The sequence below is a fragment of the Mastigoproctus giganteus genome, chromosome 5 (genome assembly GCF_048544385.1).
Source record: "Mastigoproctus giganteus isolate SK-2022 chromosome 5, ASM4854438v1, whole genome shotgun sequence".
NCBI classification, from domain to species: Eukaryota; Metazoa; Arthropoda; class Arachnida; order Uropygi; family Thelyphonidae; genus Mastigoproctus; species Mastigoproctus giganteus.
The window spans coordinates 165,969,577-165,989,686 of NC_143579.1; the positions used below are offsets into that span (position 1 = coordinate 165,969,577).

General features: G+C 37.0%; 1 protein-coding gene across 1 annotated transcript in view; it reads right to left on the reverse strand.

Moving 5' to 3' along the window:
• Nucleotides 1-20,110, reverse strand: part of rdgB (retinal degeneration B) — a 597,535-nt gene that overhangs the window by 486,065 nt on the left and 91,360 nt on the right. The window contains exon 5 of the mRNA XM_090373500.1: nt 10,731-11,180. Coding sequence (XP_090229626.1) covers nt 10,731-11,180 — 450 coding nt within the window. The remainder of the gene's footprint in view (nt 1-10,730; nt 11,181-20,110) is intronic.

Consider the following 20,110-nt stretch of genomic DNA (forward strand, 5'->3'; position numbering starts at 1 on the left):
GGTGACTACAGAGGTCTCAGACAGTTTTTAAATTCTGTACAGTGGGATCAACTGATGATGTTACCAACAGTGAATTCTAAATGGGAAGCCTTCAGGGACTTAATTTTGGAGGCTACTACGCTTCTCATTCCGACTAAGAAATACTGTTCAAGGTTTAGGCCTAAATGGATGTCAGATGAATTAATGAGGCAAGTGGCAGAGAAGAAGAATGTATGGAATGCAAATAAAGTATGAGTCGATACAGAAGCCTATGGCAGGTACAAACTTGTCTGTAATCAAATCAGAAAAGAGGTTACGCAGGCAAAAGCAGATTATGAGAAACCTTTGGCAAAGGATGCAAAGAAAAAGAGCAAGGAGTTCTTTACTTATGTAAACTCTAGAAGGAAAGGGATGAATCAGATTGAACCACTTAACATAGATGGGTTGACTATAGATAATCATGCTCAGGTAGCTGATAAACTGAATGAGTATTCTGCATCTACATTCACACATGAGGAGTTATTCAATGAGGGAAGTACCAGAAGTTTATCAAATGCTAACAGGGAGCCAAGTGATTTTGTAATAACTGAGAGCAAAGTGGAGGAGAAATTGTTGAAGTTAAACATAAGGAAGGCACCTGGGGTGGACGAGATCTATCAAGTTATATTAAAGGAGGCATCAAAGGAAGTAAGAAACCCTTAGCCATAATTATGAGAGCTTTCATGGACTCAGGGGAGGTCCCCATGGACTGGAGGTATGCAAATGTATCACCATTTCACAAAAGAGGTTCAAAAGGTGACACAATAACTACTGACGTGTTCTGGGGAAAATAATGGAATCACTGGTTAAAGAAGAATTGCAGGATCATCTAGACAAGACTGCAGTAATAGTTAAGACACAGCATGGGTTTGTCAAAGGGAGGTATTGTCTGACCAATTTGAATGCTTACTATGATGTGGTCACAAAGGAACTGAATGCAAAAAATAATTTTGTTATCATATACTTGGATTTCAGGAAAGCTTTTGATACTGTTGCACATAGAAAACAGCTGTACAAATTGGAGACATATGGCATCAAGGGTTGGTTGGTTGGTTGGTTGGTTGGTTTTATTGGTGCATTAACAACTAAGGCTATAATGTGCCAAAATCCAGGTGATATGGCATCAAGGGTAAGCTGTTACAATGGATAAAGGGATGGTTGAGTGGGAGACAACAGAGTGGTAATCAATTGACACTGCTCTTCATGGAAAAATGTTATTAGTGGAGTTCCCCAGGTTTCGGTGTTGGGCCCATTGTTGTTTTGTGTATTTATCAATGATGTTGATGAAGGTATATCAGGTTTAATGTCCAAGTTTCCAGTTGATGCAAAGGTTGGCAGGGTTGTTAATGACAGTAAAAACAGTATGCTACTCCAATTGAATCTAGTTCAGTTGGGCAAATGGGCTGGGAAGTGGCAACTGAAGTTTAACATTGACAAATGCAAAGTCCTACATATGGGTAAAAGTAACCCCAGAGAAATGTACAAACTGTGTGGTAGAAAATGAAAAAGACCTGGGAGTAATTGTGTAGTCAGATATGAAGTTTTCTGAGCAATGCAGACAGGTTGCTAGAACAGGTCATGGGATATTGTTAATGATATACAGGAATTTTGCTAGTAGGAAAAAAAGAGGTGATTATCCCTTTGTATAATGCAATGGTCAGGCCACGCCTTGAGTATGCAGAGAGGTACTGCATTTTAAGGATGTAGACTTGCTTGAGTGTGTACAGAGAAAGGAAACAAGATTGGTGAGAAGGATGAAGGGGTTTTCTTACCAAGAAAGGCTTATGTTATGCAAATTGCAGCAGCTGGAAACTAGGCTCCTGCGAGTTGATCTGATTGAGGCCTTGAATAGGTTGAGCACACTGAATTCTGATGGGATGCTTCCACTTGTGGAGATTATCAACTTGAAGGGGCATAAATTTAAATTGAGAAAAGACAGTTGTAGAATAGTTGTGCGGAAATTTGCCTTTAGCCAGCAGGTGTTTAATTGCTGGAACAAACTTCCATCTTTGGTTGTGGAAGCTGATAGCTTAAATAAATTCAAGGAAGAACTGGCCAAACCTTTAGAGGGAATGGATGTGTGAAATTTTTTTTTTTTGCTGATGCTACATAAGCTCATATACTTGCTTTCTTGCATCTCATGCCTCCATTACTATTACTCCATTAAAATACTTAAGGGAAAGGTCTTGTGCTACGAGGTACAATGACTAACATATAGGTTAGTGCAAAAGTATCATTTTAACTTAGCCATATACCAAATTAGTTACATTGGCATCGTTTTGGTTATATCTCATATTGTGAATGCCTTCACAATGAGCTGTCATGGTATTGTACTACCTCGAATAAGTATTAGCATTACTAGAGGCTTTGGTTGGGTTTTTTTTTTTTTTTTCTTAGGAGCATTAGCAACTAAGGCCATATTGATCTGGGAATATGCGGTGTTCATTCCCTGACCTTTCCACATCCTCCGTATTTGGTGGTGATGGGCTCGAACCCCAGTCTAATCAAGAAGCGTGTGCTACACACTGCTGCTCCTTCCCACCTGGCTACAGAGGCGCCTTTACTACAGGCATTAGAGGCAAGAAAGCAAGCTAATGCAGCATCAGCCAAAAAAAAAAAAAAACCTCACATTTCACCTTTCCATCGTTCCAAATTCAGCTCAGCCTTAAATTTATTTAGGCTATATGCTTCCACAACGAAAGATGGAAGCCTGTTCCACCAAACAACTACACAATGGCTAAGTGTAAATTTCCACACATCTATTCTACAACTATCTTTCCTCAATTTGAAACTGTTAAAAATTCTTAGTCTGAACAAGAGAAAGAATTCCATCAGCATTCAGCTTGCTCAACCCATTCAAGGTCTTATACACCTAAATCAGATCACCTCCCAAGTGCCTAACTCTCCAGGTGCTGCAATTTGTAGAACTTAAGCCTTTCTTGGTACCTCACCAATCTTGTTGCCCTTATTTGTACTTGTTCTAGCAACTCTACATCGTTCCTAAAATGAGGCCTCCAGATCTATACACAGTCCTCTAAGTGTGGCCTGACCATTGCCTTGTATAACAGGATAATCACCTCCCTGTCCCTGCTAGCAAAATTCCTATGTATCAACAAGACTCCATGACCTGCCCTGGCAGCCACTCAGCAAACTTCATATTTGACTGCACAATTACCCCAGGTGTTTTTCACTTTCCACTTCCCTGAGTCTAGCACCACACAGTTTGTACGTTTCTCTTTGGTTAGTGCTACCCATATGCATCATTTTAACATAGCCATCTACCAACGTACAGTAGATTCCGGTTATTTGGGATACATCGGGACTAGCGCATTTTGCCCCAATTAAGCGGCTGCCCCACATATGTGAAGTTTCACATAATTAGTTAAAAAATACATGTACAGTGGACCCCCGCTTTACGACTGATTTTCTGTACAATTAAATCATGTTATGATGGACTCACCATAGTAAAGTACTGTTCCCTACACAATATGTAGTAAGTGCCAATCATTGTGATCACGTTTGTGAATTGAATTTTAATTCTATCAAATGGCAATTCCAATTCGCAATAATAGGAGGAATATTATCCACAGGCTATAATAGTAAAGATATATCAAGCACAAATTTACACTTTATTACCTTACCAATTAAAAAATTAAATGATACATGAAAATCAGAAAAATATTTTCCACAGGTTAGCAAAATAAATTTACGCTTAAGTGCATATCTTAATTAATATGTACATACTAACTAGTTGATATTTTTGTTCACTAACATTTGTGGGTGGGGGTTAAAATTTAAAACAGTAAAGAAGATAAGCAATCAATAACAAAGAACATGGCACATACACATATAGCAAGTAACATGATACTTGCAAGTGAGAATCAAGTAACAAGTTACGAAGCTTAAAAATAGGAAAAAAAACAAATTCTGAAAATTTGTTTTTTATATGATTGAAAATATCATGGAATGGGAAACATATCTCACCATAACCCCAGGGGCTTACATCTGGTGAGTACGGGCTTGGCACACCCAGGGTCCTGAGCTGGATATCTCATCATTCTTCTATTTCTTGGTGATCTCTCTCTCTCTCTCTCTCTCTCTCTCTCTCTCTCTCTCTCTCTCTCTCTCTCTCTCTCTCTCTCTCTCTCTCTCTCTCTCTCTCAGGCTAACTTGGAATTTTTTTTTTTTTTTTTGGCTGGTGCAGCATAAGCCTCAGGCTTCCTTGCACTATATGGCTAATAATAATAATAATAATAATAACATGAAAACCCACAGAATTCTAGCTGTCAGTATTATCGCAAATTCAATAAGGTAGAGTTTACTATCCGTTTAAAATAGATTGCACTAACAGAAAAACCCAAAAAACAGGGACTGCTAATTGATTTTATTGTTGTGACCTACAGAAATCCAACCGAACTATGTGGTATGGTTGGAGACAATCGTAGGGTAATCTCGAGTGCTGCAGTCTCCCACCCCGATTAAACGGCATGTTGTCCCAATTAAGTGAAGTAAACCCTACCTATTTTCTCAATTGGGTTCTGTTCTTTAAGATCTGACCCAAATAAATGGCTGCCCCAATTAACCGGCGACCCAAATAACCAGAATCCACCGAAGTTGAATTAATTAATTAAACTGACATCATTTTGGTTATATCTCATTGTGAATGCTTTCACAAAGAGTTGCCACAGTATCGTGTTACCTCGAATAAGTAATGCTTCACCAGTGGAAAAGACTACTGTTACTTATTCTCAGCAGATACCACCACCCAGACGGCACCGTTTCAAAGCTTGTTGGCTTCTCCTCAGTGGGTGGGGAGGTACCCTGGTGTTGCAATAGTGACAACCCAGTTATGAAGTATAATTTCACAATATGGAGAGATGCCTGATGGTGTGCAGTGATATAGACTATAAAATATTTAAGAGCAAAGGCTTCGTGCTAGAGGTAGAATCACTAACATATATGCAAAAGTAGCATTTTTAACGTAGCCATTGACCAAAGTAGTTAAATTAATTAATTAAATTGGTATCATTTCGGTTATATCTCATATTGTGGTGCTGTCTGGGTGGTGGTAGCCGCGGAGATTAAGTAACAGTAGTCTTCTCCACTGGTGGGGTGTTAGTTTAATAAGTTGGGAAAATGGGCTGAGAAGTGGCAACTGAAGTATAACATTGACAAATGCAAAGATATGCATGTAAGTGTAAATTTATTTTTATTTTGCTAACCTGTGGAAAATATTCTTCTGATTTTCATGTATCATTTAATTGGTAAGGTAATAAAATGTAAATTTGTGCTTGATATATCTTTACTATTACAGCCTGTGGATAATATTCCTCCTATTTTTGCTAATTGGAATTGCCATTTAATAGAATTAAAATTCAATTCACAAACGTGATCACAATGACTGGCGCTTACTACATATCGTATAGGGAATGGTACATTACTATGGATTAGACCGGGGTTCAAGCCCGTCACCACCAAATATGGAGGATGCAGAAAGGTCAGGAAATGATTACCGCATATCCCGGAGCAATATGGCCTTAGTTGCTAATGCTCTTAAACCAAATACCATAACAAACTTTACTATGGCGAGTCCATCATAACGTGATTTGATCGTACAGAAAATCAATCTTAAAGCGGGAGTCCACTGTACATGTATTTTTTTTTTTTTTTTTTTTTTTAACTATTTATGTGAAATTTCACATAACTGGGGCAGCCGCTTAATTGGGGCAAAGTGCACTAGTCCCGATGTATCCCAAATAACCGGAATCTACCGTACTTTGGTAGATGGCTATGTTAAAATGATGCTTTTGCACTAACCTATATATTAGTTATTACTCCATTACTATTAATTCTTCTTATACCAGCTAAGAATTAAATGAATGCCAGATGAACTGATGAGGAGAGAGAGAGAGAGAGAGAGAGAGAGAGAGAGAGAGAGAGAGAGAGAGAGAGAGAGAGAGAGAGAGAGAGAGAATGAAAATGTGTGGGATGCTTAAAAATTACCAGAGAAGAGAAATCAATATGTAATCAAGTCACAAAGGCTGGGGATTAGGCAAATTAAGGCACATCTTGATAAGTCTCTGGTAAAGAGTGCAAAGAAAAGCAGCAAAGGCTTCTTTATTTATGTCAGCACTAGAAGGAAAGGGATGATTCACACTGTTCAGCTAAGTGCACACTTACGTGGCTATTTATTTTATGATCTTACTTCTACCTTAACTCATTCCTTATATTACTTTTCTAATAGTTACATGCACTAGATATGAATGCCATAACTATTCGTGAATCTGTTCAGGCTGCTGACAAACGAATATATATTTGCCATCTAGATTCACTCATGAAGAAATTTTTAGGGATGCAGATGCCAAAAATATATATAAAATTTTAACACGGAGCTAAATGACTTTGTGATAACTCAGAGGATTATGGAAGAAAATCTGTTGAAGGTAAAAGTAAATAACACAACTGGGGCAGATGGGATCTATCCAATTATATATATATATATATATATATATATATATATATATATATATATTTTTTTTTTATGAAAACCCCAAACACGAAAGGTATCAAAACCTATAGTACTTAGTACCGTGCATGGGTTGAAGGAGAAGTATGGGGGGGGGGGTTTGCCAGAAACTTTGCTCTAGAGACTAAACATGGGTTTTACCACTTCTTAAGAGAAGCAGAAAAAGAAAGAAGAAAACATTTACCTATAATTATGAGAGAATCATTGGATTAAGGTTAGGCTCCTATGGATCGGAGATATGCAAATATCTTCTCAATTCACAAAAGTGAACCAAAGGATGAAATGAGTATTTACAGACCTATACGCTTGACTTCCATTCCAGGGGATAAAAAATGGCATCACTGGTTAAAGAAGTAATACAAGACAATTTGGACCAGTATGCAATTATACAACAATTACTGTATGACTTTGTTAAGGGACAATCATGTCCGATCAATCTGATTGAAATACTATGATACAATAACAAAGAAACAGGGAAAAAAATAATTCTTATGGTGAAGGTAAAGAAAGCCAACGCGAGAACGACGAGAAAGGTCAGATAACTTACGCGGAAAATTAGTTTCCCTGATACGGCACTCTAGCACTGCTCGCTCAGTAAACAGATGGCAGGTGTTATGGGTCTGGAGCAGAAGTCAATATACTGTTTGACAGGTAGGCGTGGCAAACAATATGCTGATTGGTGCGTGAACACAACACAACACATGATAACATCAGTTTAGTATCACTTTAGTAGCACTCAGAAGCACTAATGGTCACTTGCCTCAATGATAACTTGCCCTAAGCGCACATGCCCTAATCAATGCATTCTATAATGGTGAAAAAAGGTCAGGTTACCTCCACTTGAATCCCATGGGAGCTTGAACCCCTCCCAAAATGGAGGGGTAACCTAACATTTTTTCTTTAGAATCATGGGTGGACTAGCGCATAAATTGTTTATTAACAAAATATTAATTTTTTTTTATTATTGTACTTTTATTTTTAAAGACACTTGTGCGGATACACACGTATCATAACATCAATTGACACCTCAATAGCTATTCACTATATATATATACAGGGTGTTTCAGTTAAACGTTTCAGAACTTCTAAGAGGGGTAGGGTACATCCTGACAACTCGAAATCATATAGCAATGTGGGGTCGGAAATGCTTTCCTGAAGCGGTGTTGTACACAGAAGCACCATAAAGAAAAGAGACCGTAAGTGAGAAATCGTTTTAATAATACATGAAAAGAAGCAAAAGGTACATGGATTAAAGTAAGTGTTCGAAGTTTCTTCCACGGGCTACAATGCACGCCTCACATCTCCGACGCATGGACATCCGAACATTCTGGAATACTCCAGGCGAATTTCTTCGGCAGCTACTGCGATTCTTGCAACCAGCTCCTCAGCATTGTCAACAGGGGTGTCATAAACTAGCGATTTCATATGACCCCAGAAATAAAAATCAAGACACGAGAGGTCGGGTGACCGAGCAGGCCAACGCACGGGACCACCACGTCCGATCCACTGTTGACCAAATGTGACATCCAGGTAGTTACGAACATCTCCGCTATGGGCAGGGGCTCCATCGTGTTGGAACCACATTGTCTGTTGCGTCGATGCAGAAATCTGTTCATCTCTCAAAAGTTGTGGCAATACTTGCTGCAGAAAGATCAAGTAGATAGGTCCGGTTAGACGACACGGTAACAGGTAAGGTCCGATGAGGTGATCTCCCATAATACCGGCCCATACATTGACCGAAAATCGAATCTGTGCTGCACGACGTCGTATTGCATGCGGGTTCTCGACCGCCCAGATATGGTCGTTATGCGTGTTGAAAATTCCTTCCCTTGTGAAGGATGCCTCATCGGAAAACAACACTTCAGCAGGAATCGCAGTAGCTGCCTGCCGAAGAAATTCGAAATTCGCCTGGAGTATTCCAGAATGTTCGGATGTCCATGCGTCGGAGATGTGAGGTGTGCATTGTAGCCCGTGGAAGAAACTTCGAACACTTACTTTAATCCATGTACCTTTTGCTTCTTTTCATGTATTATTAAAACGATTTCTCACTTACGGTCTCTTTTCTTTATGGTGCTTCTGTGTACAACACCGCTTCAGGAAAGCATTTCCGACCCCACATTGCTATATGATTTCGAGTTGTCAGGATGTACCCTACCCCTCTTAGAAGTTCTGAAACGTTTAACTGAAACACCCTGTATAAAGAATCTTTCTTTTCCTATTATTTCCTAACCTAATGTTTAAGGTTAGGTCACAAAATATAAGGAAACTTTTTCTATTATTTCCTAACCTACCATTTAATGTCAGGTTACGAAAAATAAAGAAACCTTTTCCTTTTTTCGTAACCAAACCTAAATCAACAATATAGTAAAAACACTCATGAACTCCAAAAATCTCCTTTTAATAATGAGAAAAAAACATAATGAAGAACATAAAAATGAAAGGAATGAAACTTTTATTAAATTTAGTTTTCATCAAAAAAATCAACCAAAGTTGATTTGTAAGAAAATAATTTCTTACAAATTTTTTCCATCTTTAAAAGATTCATAGCTGCTACTACCTGTTTACCATCACAAAACTATTATGCACCGTTCTTTACTCATAAATACACATTATAATGCCAACCAATGATTACACAGTAGTTTGTCGTCTGTTGCACCCACCACCAATCATTTCATCCTTTTCCACGCCTGCCTGTCAATCAATATATCCTTATCAATTTCGGCTCTAGACCACTGTTTACTGAGCGAACGGCGCTAGAGTCCAGTGTCGGAAAACTAATTTTCCGTGCAACTTATCTGACGTTTCTCGTCGTTCTCATGTTGGCTTTCTTTACCTTAGCCATTTTTACTTCATATACTCAATTGCAAAAAAACTTTTGATATTGTTGCACATAAAAGACCACTGTACAAATTGTAGCAGGGTGTTTCATTTAAGGGCAAGTTAATTGCTATGGATAAAGGGATGGCATTGAGTAGAAGACAGAGGGGCATTTCCCTTCTTGGACTAATGTTATTAGAGGAGTACCCAAGGTTCAGTGCTGAACCCATTGTTGTTTTCAATTTTTATTAACACTACTCAGGCACAACGTGTAAGTTTTGCAAATAATACAAAGGTTGGCAGAGTGATTAATGACAATCAATACATGCTACTGCAGCCAGATCTAGAAAATCAGGCAAATGGGATGAGAAGTGGCAACTGAAGTTTAACATTGACAAATGCCAGGTACTGATTAGGGGTAGCAATAATCCCAGAATAACATACCAATTATGTGGTACCTCTTTCAAGGTAGCAGAGAATGAAAAAGACATAGGGGTAATTGTACAGTCGGACACTAAGCTTTCTGAGCAGTGCAGTGAAGCACAGTTATTTATCTGAATAAATGCGCCAAAATTTGCTTTCAGTCAGAGATGAATGACTCTGAATGATAAATGGAGAGAACTTGCTCACAAGTCGAATTGACAAAAAAAAAAAAAAAACATGTAATATAAATAATATGACAAAAAAAAAAAAACATGTAATATAAGGAATGCTGGAGGCTCCTACTTGTTAATTTAATTTATCGGTCTCCTGAGATAGGGGTCATGATCAGTTTCATAGTTGTTAGTAATCTGGGAGCTCTTCAAATTCTTATGTGGATATTCAGTTATGCCCATTGTTGCTCCTTTTAAGCCAGTTCCTTTTTAAGAGTGTATTCTTCTTCCAGGGAAACAAGAGAAGTCACTGGACTAAATGACCCAGTGGTATGGAAATTAGTATAATAAGCAAAAAAGAAAAAAAAAAAAAAAAATGGTTTCCCTTTCTGGAATTTGCTTACAGTTCATGAAGGGAAAAAAAAAAAATTTCAAAACTAAACAAGAACTGTATGTGATATTTTTTTTAAAATAGCAACGATCGCACTTGTCTGAGAATTCTTGCACCCAAGACATCAGTGTTCAGTACCTTTTAGTTGTAAGCAAGTTGAACTTCTTAATAAATTTTTGCTAAAAAAAAAAAAAAAAAAAAGTGTGGGTAAAAATATTTTCAATGTTCCTCATAAGTTTAAGACAGGTCAATCACAATTACATAGCTTTCTACTCTGTATCTACTTTCAACTCAAACTATTTTACACTATATCAGCAAAAAGAAAACTTGTTAAAATGATTCTTTGTACATCAAATTTTTCGCATCTGCAAAAATTAAATCATACTTGGTGAATAAAGGGCAGTTCTAGAGCTGCTTCTTGACCACAACTTTTGACGTCCATCTGCAGTTAAACCTTCCCCTGGCATAATATCTTGAGAAATGGGTAAGTTTCGAGGCTTGGATGGTCGATGAGGTGATGCACTTCGACTTCTAGGCAATCCTGTCCTTAAATCACTATCGATGCATATATCATTATCCTTATCTATAGCATGCAAGTCCACCTCTTGACTAGAAAGACCAGAAGGGCTTGTTTGTAAAGCAGTGCTGGGTTGTGGTGTTCTATCCCCTTCATCATGACTAGAACTACCATCCATATCTTCACCAGACATTTTCTTTGCCAAAGCTTCCTGAGTTTCTTTCTCTAAACGTCGAATATCCTCCATTGTTAAGCCAACCCATTCATCTTGCCAAGCCCATGCCTGCCTATGGGCTCGTAGCATTGTTTTCCTCAAAGCTGTAAAAATAAATACCAATATGTAAAATTTAATATTACATCTAACCACTATCAAGGCAAGCAATATACAAGTTTCAGGCTTTCAAAGTTTCTTTTATGAGGTATACTGCTTATAGGCTGTACCAGTTCCATGATTTTCCTGGGTATTCCTATTTGAAGATAACTACACACTTCAGAAAAGGAAGATTTGTCCCCTCCTCCCTTTTTCATAAGAAGCTTCTACCACCCTTGGAAGTTAACTGCTATCACTACAAGTAGATGTGTTCCTCTCAATAAATATATACCAAATTATAAAAGGCACAAAGCAATTACCAAAACCTTGAGAAGAATAAACATTTTTTTATGGGTAAATGAGTAACTGATCTTCATATTCATATTTCATTACCAAAACAATGGAATGGGTACAGCCCAAAATTTTAAACTATTAAATATAGAACATTCTTTGTGTAAAATTTTTTAACAATCCATTAAACATTATCAAAACTGTTTGTCCATTAGCTTGCCCTTGAGGTGTGCATCTACAAAAATTCCTAAATCAAAATTATCTTGTTTAAATCTAATTAATACCATAAACTGGAATTATGAAGATTAACATGTTAATCATAATATTGTTAATAAACAATAGATTTCATAGAGCACTCACACTTTGTTTTTCACAAATATAATTATAACCACAATCAATATACAGTGACAAATACATCATGACCTATGCACAAAAAAAAAAATAAAAATAATAATAATAATATTTGGGCCTAAAAGGCAATCTAGATTCATTTTATGTTAAAGAACATGCTGCCTGTGATTTGCAATGAGCCGTGCTGCTCAAATGTGAACTGTGACATAAATTAAGAAGCTTTGTTATTCAGTTATCACTTTTTCATCCAAGTTGTACAATTTGGTTCCTCACTATTGCGGTATGACAGTAGATATTAATAAGATTACTATATAAGCAGTTTATAAAGTATAGTAAGCCTGATGTGGTGAATAAATGAGATGTGTAAGATTAACATCCTCGGTGTGATTTAATCATCACCACGCTATATGACACTGTGGATGTTAAGAGTTATTTTTAACCCATATTTTAATTCTTTTCACAGAAAAAAAAATGAAAGAAATAATAAGATAAAAGTAAGAAAATTTATTTCAGAGAACAGACAGGAGTTTTCTTCGTTCTATGAACATTAAAATGAGATTTATATTTTTGATATAACTGTGAAAACTAACTTCCAAAACAGGCAAATGAACTACAACCAATCCCAAAACATACTAGCAGTATCAGTGGCATAAAAAAAAAAAAAAAAAAATCAGTGGCATATGATGCAAGAAATCAAGCTTATATAAATTCACAAAAGTCTTACTAGTGTGTACATGTGCATGTGTATGTGTGTGTGTGTGTGTGCGCAACCAACCCACAAGTTACAGTCAATATCTGGAAAGTTAAAATCCATTTATGAGACATTCTGATTTTACTGGCTCACTCTGTATAGTTATTCATTATACACATCACAGTCATCAGGCCTATAACTCCTACTCTCATTTTTGCTTTCCCATTCCTTATGTCACAGAAAACTGATTCACCATTGCACTTGGCCACCCATATCAACTGGATGCATTACCTTAGATTTTATGTGATTCTTAACTAAGAGCATAACCACTCCCTCCTATTCATCTGTTTGGGAGTACAATGTGTATACATTGTACTCCCAAATTCAAATTCCTTATATCTGAGTGACACTACGTCTCTGATATCCAATAATGTCTGCATTTGATGCCTTGACCAGCACTTCATATTCATCAAAATTATTTACTATATTTCTAGCATTGATGTACATGCAAATATAAAAGCACCTATTCTTACACTTAGTTACCCTAACACTGCCCATGTGTAGATAAACAGCCTATAGTACTAGATTCCATAGTAGATAAATAGACAAATTCTGTATGAATAACAAACGATAAATGACATGTAGCTTTCATGGTTAAATAGACCCCTTCTTCAGCAAAATTCTGAATTTTGCTGAAGAAGGGGTCCATTTAACCCTGAAAGCTACATGTCATTTATCGTTTGTTATTAAAACTTTACTGGATCATACAGAATTTGTCTATTTAACAGCCCATGTGTTTACTTATTCCACAATGATGATCAGCACTCCTTGAAATTCCCAGCACCTTGCTTTTCAGCTTGCTGCTCGTTCAAATACAAGCAGTGAGAGAATCATTTTCACCTCTGACTACAGCTATTGTTAATCTATTATTCTGTGTATCATCATCATCATCAGCCATTTTTCAATCCACTGCAGGACGAAGGCCTCTCCAGCAACATTCCAGTTCCTTCTGTTTTGTGCAATGGCTATCCATTTACTACCCACAAACTTTTGAACTTCATCTGTCCATCTCCATTGTTGTCTGCCAGGTTTCTTTTAGTTCCTCTTGAGTACCATTCTGTTATATTCATAGTCCATCTGTCATCATGTTTTCAAGCTGTCCTGCTCAAGTCCATTTCAGTTCTCTAGTTTTGATAAGTATGCCCTATACTTGTGTTTGCTGCCTAATCCGTGTATTTTCTCTTCTTATCCAACACTCTAATTGCTAATATAATTTGTTCCATTCTTCGCTGTGTAGTTTTCAGCTTACCATTCTTTTGGTTTTTTGATTCTTGATTTTCCTCGATGCATGTTCTAACTCATCAGGTATATCGCATGTGTTGCTAATTTGCAATCTATCTTCCCCACTGCTGGCATCGTTCCCTTGCTCCTTATATAATACTTTATAATAGTCTTTTGCTATTTGAATTATGACTTCTCTGCTATTTACAAGTACACCATCACTATTCTTCAGATTCAGTATCATTTGTCTTTCTGTATTACTGTTCATAACAGCTGATTTAAGTCCTTTGTTTTCCCTTAATGCTTGTCCTCTCTGAGTCTCGTTCTAATGGCTTTGCATAACTCAGTATACTCAATTTTGTCCTTGTTGGTGGTTACCTTGCTCTTCATTTGTTGTCTTCTGTTCAACATAAGTTGTTTCCTTGACTAATTTTTTCTTCTTTGGATTTCTTTTTACCTACAGGTTTCAGGGGCTTTATCACTTTCAGAAAGTTGTTGTATTCCTCATCGATATCTTGGTCCTGAAAAGTCTGCAGAAGCTTAAACTTGTTCTTAAGTTCCAGTACATACTGCTTTTTCTCCTCTTCTGTTATCTCAAAACCTTCATATTATTTACTCGAGTCAGTTTTTTTCCTTTCTTTTCTTACATCTATACTAAGTGTGCATCTTACCATTCTATGATCACTTCCAACATTTACCTTGTTCAGGAAGGTAACATCGTTCACAATATATCTTCTGTTAGTGAGGATGGTCAATTTCATTAGTTGTTAATCCATTTGGGCTTTTCCATGTCCACTTTCTGTTCACCCTTTTTCTTGAAAAAAAAAAAAGGGTTCACTACAGACAATCCTCGTGATTCTGTAAATTTCACAAATCTTTCACCTCTTTCACCAATTCCAAAATTTACTATAGTTTCCCTTTCTGTGCTGTTTTGTCTCTTTCCAACTTTAGCATTGAAGTCCTCCCATAATGATGGTATAGTGAGTTTTCTGTTTATATAGAAGTCTATCAATTTTGGTGTACATTTCTTCAACCTCTTCATCATCATGGCTCGATGTTGTGCATATATCATATCCTTTAGTTTGTACCTCTTATAAATCCTGAGTAATAATCTTGTTATGCCTGGTGATGTAATTTTGAATTCCAAAATGTTGTTTTTTACATCTTTATGGATCAAAAACCAACTTCACCTTCACCTTCTTTTCACCGTTTCAATTGGTGTAAAGAAGATTTCCACTTGATAATCTTATAAGTGATTCATTTCTTCATGTTTCAGCCACACCTATGATATTCCAATCCAATTCACATTTTTTAATTCCTTTTCCAGCTTTAATACCCTCTCTTCACTGATGAGCGATCTTCCAATGTAACAAGCCAAGTCAAGTTCAGTGCAGTTTCTGTGCATGGCGGCCTGGTCATACCCAGAGATTCTTAGCACCCCCCTGCTTCCACTCTGATCCTCTTGCTGCTGTAAGAGGGAGAATGAAAGCAGCTGGGGACTGAGGGTCATTTGTTTCATCGTGTTGTCATAAACTACACATCTTGAACTACGTACCCCCCCCCAATTTAGCATTTTTCCAACCCACTTAACAGTGCCTCGATAACGTCGGCAAATATTCTTGCACCCTTTCTATTTAAATGTATTCCAACCGTGTAGAACTCCTGACAACAAGCACAGACCACGCTGATAAAAATTCTACCACATGAGCCTTGCACAATCTATCCAGGGATGAACTGATTGACAAGGCTCTCATTATAAACTCCCTCCCATTGTGTCTGGACAGAATTGTAGACACTTTCAAATTTAACCCTAACTTGACTTTTTTCAACATAGCCCATTCCTGTTATAAGTAAGTCTGCAGATCTTCTACTCTTAATGTCATCAGTGCCAACACGTACAAAAATATCACCTTTTATGCCCTTAAAAGATAACTGCTGTACAACACAGCAGTTATCTTTTAAGGGCATAACTGCTGTACAACACATGAACTTTTGCTCTTGGAAGGTATACCCTGGTCCTATCCCACCTATCATTTTTGCACAATATACTTCCCATTTCGCTGACAAAATATTCCCAAATCGCAGTGGGAGATGGAAGAAATCACAACATGAAATTATAACTGCAGTGAATAAGATTATGCACCATAATGATTGACAGGTAAGTCAAAATGCCAAAACTGTGTAAGAAATAAAAATATAAACTTTACTACACAACTCTCAGACTGTGAATAAATTCATCAAATTTCCTTACCCATAACTAAAACTTACAAAACAGAAAAACAACTTGTTATAAAATATATTTAAACAATGCTTGGTTTTCCATCTCATACTTAGCAGAAACTAAATAATGTACACACAAAGTATGCATGATACATGACTGCAGCAACAGCAGGTGCAGCGATCGTTATATAAAAAGAAAGATTAAAAAAAAAACAAATAATTTATGCAAAAATGCTAAATAACAATATTTTATTTGAAATATGGCCCAAATTACAATCAGACTTTGTCAACCTCCTACCCAAAGACAGAGGCCTTTTTTTGCCATGTGTATTCCGTAATGGGTTTAGGGGATCAGGAAAGGTGGATGGAACAAGATATGTCCATGGCCTCTATGACACCTCTATGGTCCAGTTAATTACAAAAGACCAAATAACTTTGCCATGGAGGGAAAATAAAGGCTCCTCTATTCTTGACAGATAATACCTTCAAATTCAGTCTCTAACAGGAAAAACACAGACTACTTTCAGTCAGAAAAGATAGCGATGCTATATGACTGCACTAAATTTGCTTAACAATTGCCAAATCACAGGATCACTCATTTTATATATGAGGTGAAAGTTCCTGGACTAATGCAATAAAAAGAACTCAGTGAAGGAGCTCAAAAATGGGTTTTATTTTCATTCAAATTAATCACCATCTGACTGAATGCACTTAATTACACCATTCTAATTGTTTCTGAAAAGAGTCACCAAAGGCACACAGAGATTATAGTGTAAGGTCTAACGGCACCAGGGGTTTCCCCTCATCCCAGCATAGTTTACATTGTCATGTGATACAGTACACTGTACAGGCTAGATATTTAAAAGTGTATGGATATTGTGGTGTGTAGTGTCATGTACCATTGTTCTTCTGGCCATTTAGCCACTGGGACCCTGGTGGGTCCCAACATTGCCCACACTTAGCCCCATGGAGGCAGACAAGGTACACCAGTAATTTGGTTTACTCTGGCAGACCCTGCCACCTAATTTCCTGAGATTTTAGTGGTAGGGCCTTAAAAAAAAAAAAAAAAAAAATTGGGGAGATATTGGTGGTCATATCCGTAAAATGCTGAAATCACTTTCCTTTGAGGGCGGTTTACACCTTGGGAAAGAGGAAGAAGTCCGCTGGTGCCAGATTGGAAGAGTAGTGTGGATGGATGATCTGTAGGATGCGATGTTTTGTCATAAATGTCTTCACAAGTACAGCATGGGTGTGACATTGTTGTGCAACAAGAACCAGCTGCATTTCTCTTGAAATTGTGGCCTCACCTGAGAAATGCACTTCAACAGTCTTTGAAATACTCATAAATAAAACACAGCAGTGGTTCTCCCTTTCATGTACAAATTCCTTGTGAATAACATCCCATTTGTTAAAAAATATGATCAGTATTGTCTTGATCACAGACTTCTGTAAAATTTTTTTTGGGCCTTAGTGATGATTTTGAAGTCCACTGCATACTTTAATGCTTTGTCTCTGGTTCATATTGAAACACCCAACATGCATCTTCAGTGCAACATAATCAAGGAAATTAGTATTTTTTGGTAAGTCTTGATGAAGTCTTTGCATCCTCTCATCTGTGAGGTTGAGTGGCACAAATTTCGCACAATGTTCCTTTTCAAATATGAAAAGGAAAATGCTGGGCACCATTTCAAGCCACCAATAAACAAAGTGGTAGATTCCCAGGATGATGAGAGTCATCTACTATCTAATATTGCCTGGTAACACAGGACAGAGGAGCGGCATTCCTGTGGATGCTACACCTCCATCTCAGCTTACATTGGTTCACACCTGGGTGGTTGTATCTGGTATATTAGGTGCAGTCTTTCAGGACTTGCATTGGGGGGGTTATATACCCCCCCACCACCACCACCATCACAAAAGTGCAAGCAGAGCATTTGTATTTGGTTGTCAAGATTGACCGAACTTCAAAATTCAGTCCGCTTGACCCAGGAGCATTTTAGACTTCTAGGTAGCATGCCCTAGATTGTCATATCTGAAAAACGTCTATGACATGCCTCTGGGACTAAATTGAGAGTTTATTAAACATGATTTGATAAAATCAATAGGAAAATTTTTATCATAAAATTTATTAAGAAGATTATGTAGTTCTTTATTAAATAACATCTCATTATTGTATACTTGGGCAATTCTGACAGTTCGTGTTGACAAAATATTTTAGGATATTAACTGAGATATTCTGAAATTAAAATCTTGCTTTTATCATACTAGATAAAGGATTGTGAATTATCTGTTAAAGTGACATTAAAGTCTAGAAAATTAACATTTTTTAAATCCATTATTTTCTTTACTAAGTTTTAGATCTTGGAGATATATAAAATGTCCTACAGTTTGGAAGGCCATATTCAAAATTACAAAATCATCAATATATCTAAAAGCAATCGTGTATAACTTTAATCATGTATTTAAATGAGAAACTCTAATAATAATTTGTTTATACATATATATATATATATATATATATATATTTTTTTTTTTTTTGTGTTGGTTCAAAGATTTGACACCAGCGTGCACAACAGAAGGCATATAATACCTTCATTTTGATAACGGTTTCATCAGTTCATTATCAAATATATGCAAATGTGGCAAAATATACATAGGGGACACCGGAAGATTTGAAATGTTCAGAGATGAACACAACAAACGTAGCTAAAAGGAACATTAAAGAATCAGAATTGGCAGAATGTGTTAGAATGCATTCAGGCATACAGTCTCCTAGTAGTCCTGCCCAGACATTCAACGAGAAACGCTGCTGATGTCGTGACTCATGAATTGCATTAGGATTTGTCAGACCAAACGTCACAGTTATGAAAATTAAAAATACCATCACGAGTACACCCAGCTTTGTCAGTGAACAAAATGTTGTTTAAAAATTGGGGGTTCAGAACACACTGTTGTTGCATCCATTGGCAGAAGTTCACTCTGGGAGAGTAGTCTGTATTGCTGAGACCTTGTACATGCTGTATATGGTACGGGTACAGTGATTGGCAATGTAAAATTCACCACACATTGATATGACTCGGTACACACTCTTGCAGAGCAACCCTCCTTGTCGAAATTTCTGGATTTTGTTCTATTCTTTCTAACACCCTTTCCTCAACATCAGGTGTTATGCTTCTGGGCCTACCTGCATGTGCGAACTGCCCATGTTCTTTAAGGTGTTAATGTACCCTAAAGAATGTGTGCCTGTTGGGCTGCCTTCGGTGGGGAAATGCTTCTTGGTATAAACGTTACCAGTGCACTCCCATTGGCTTTAAGATACGTAAATTGCATGTCCGCATACTCTCCGTTGCTGTAACCTCTTTGCATGTTGACCATCCTTTGACAAGTACTAGTATGCCTGCTATGTTTCAGAGCATTGAGAGAGGGGGAAAAGGGAGAGAATGAGCATAATCTAACCTAAACAAACAAGTCAGTGGTGAATCCAAACTCTGTACAATATCTTGTAAATTACTCACGTAAGGACCCATGTTTACTAGGCTTTTTTTGCATATTGTAGCCTGTACTGTTCACCTTTAAATAATTGACCATCACTTTTGAAACGCTGTATATTATGTAATGCAGATGTTACAAAATCACATTCATATCATTAAAAATTTAGAGTTTACAGACAATACAAATACTTCTAATATTAATTATACAAAATACAGAATTAAATGAAAGAATATTAACACCCAAACAGTTGTGTGAATAGTGGGCCCTAGTGCCACAGAAGCCAATAAATGTGAACAAAAATAATCAGCCAGAGCAACGTCAATGTTAATTTTAGTATTCTTATTTGATTTCTTTCGATCTACATCATCAATTGTCTTGTTAATGAAGAAGCTTGGTCATAAACAAATAACATGTTTTCAATAAACCTAAATTTAAATTAGTGTGGTCTTTCTGCCTAATTCTGCTTAGGAGTAGCTCATATAATTGAGATGCAGCAACTCGCATCAACATTAGAGCACCAATAACGAAGAACATGGGAGGTTTGTTTTCATAAGTGCAAACAAGGGGCACTTATAACATAACACCAATAACAAGGGAATGGAGCTTTAATTT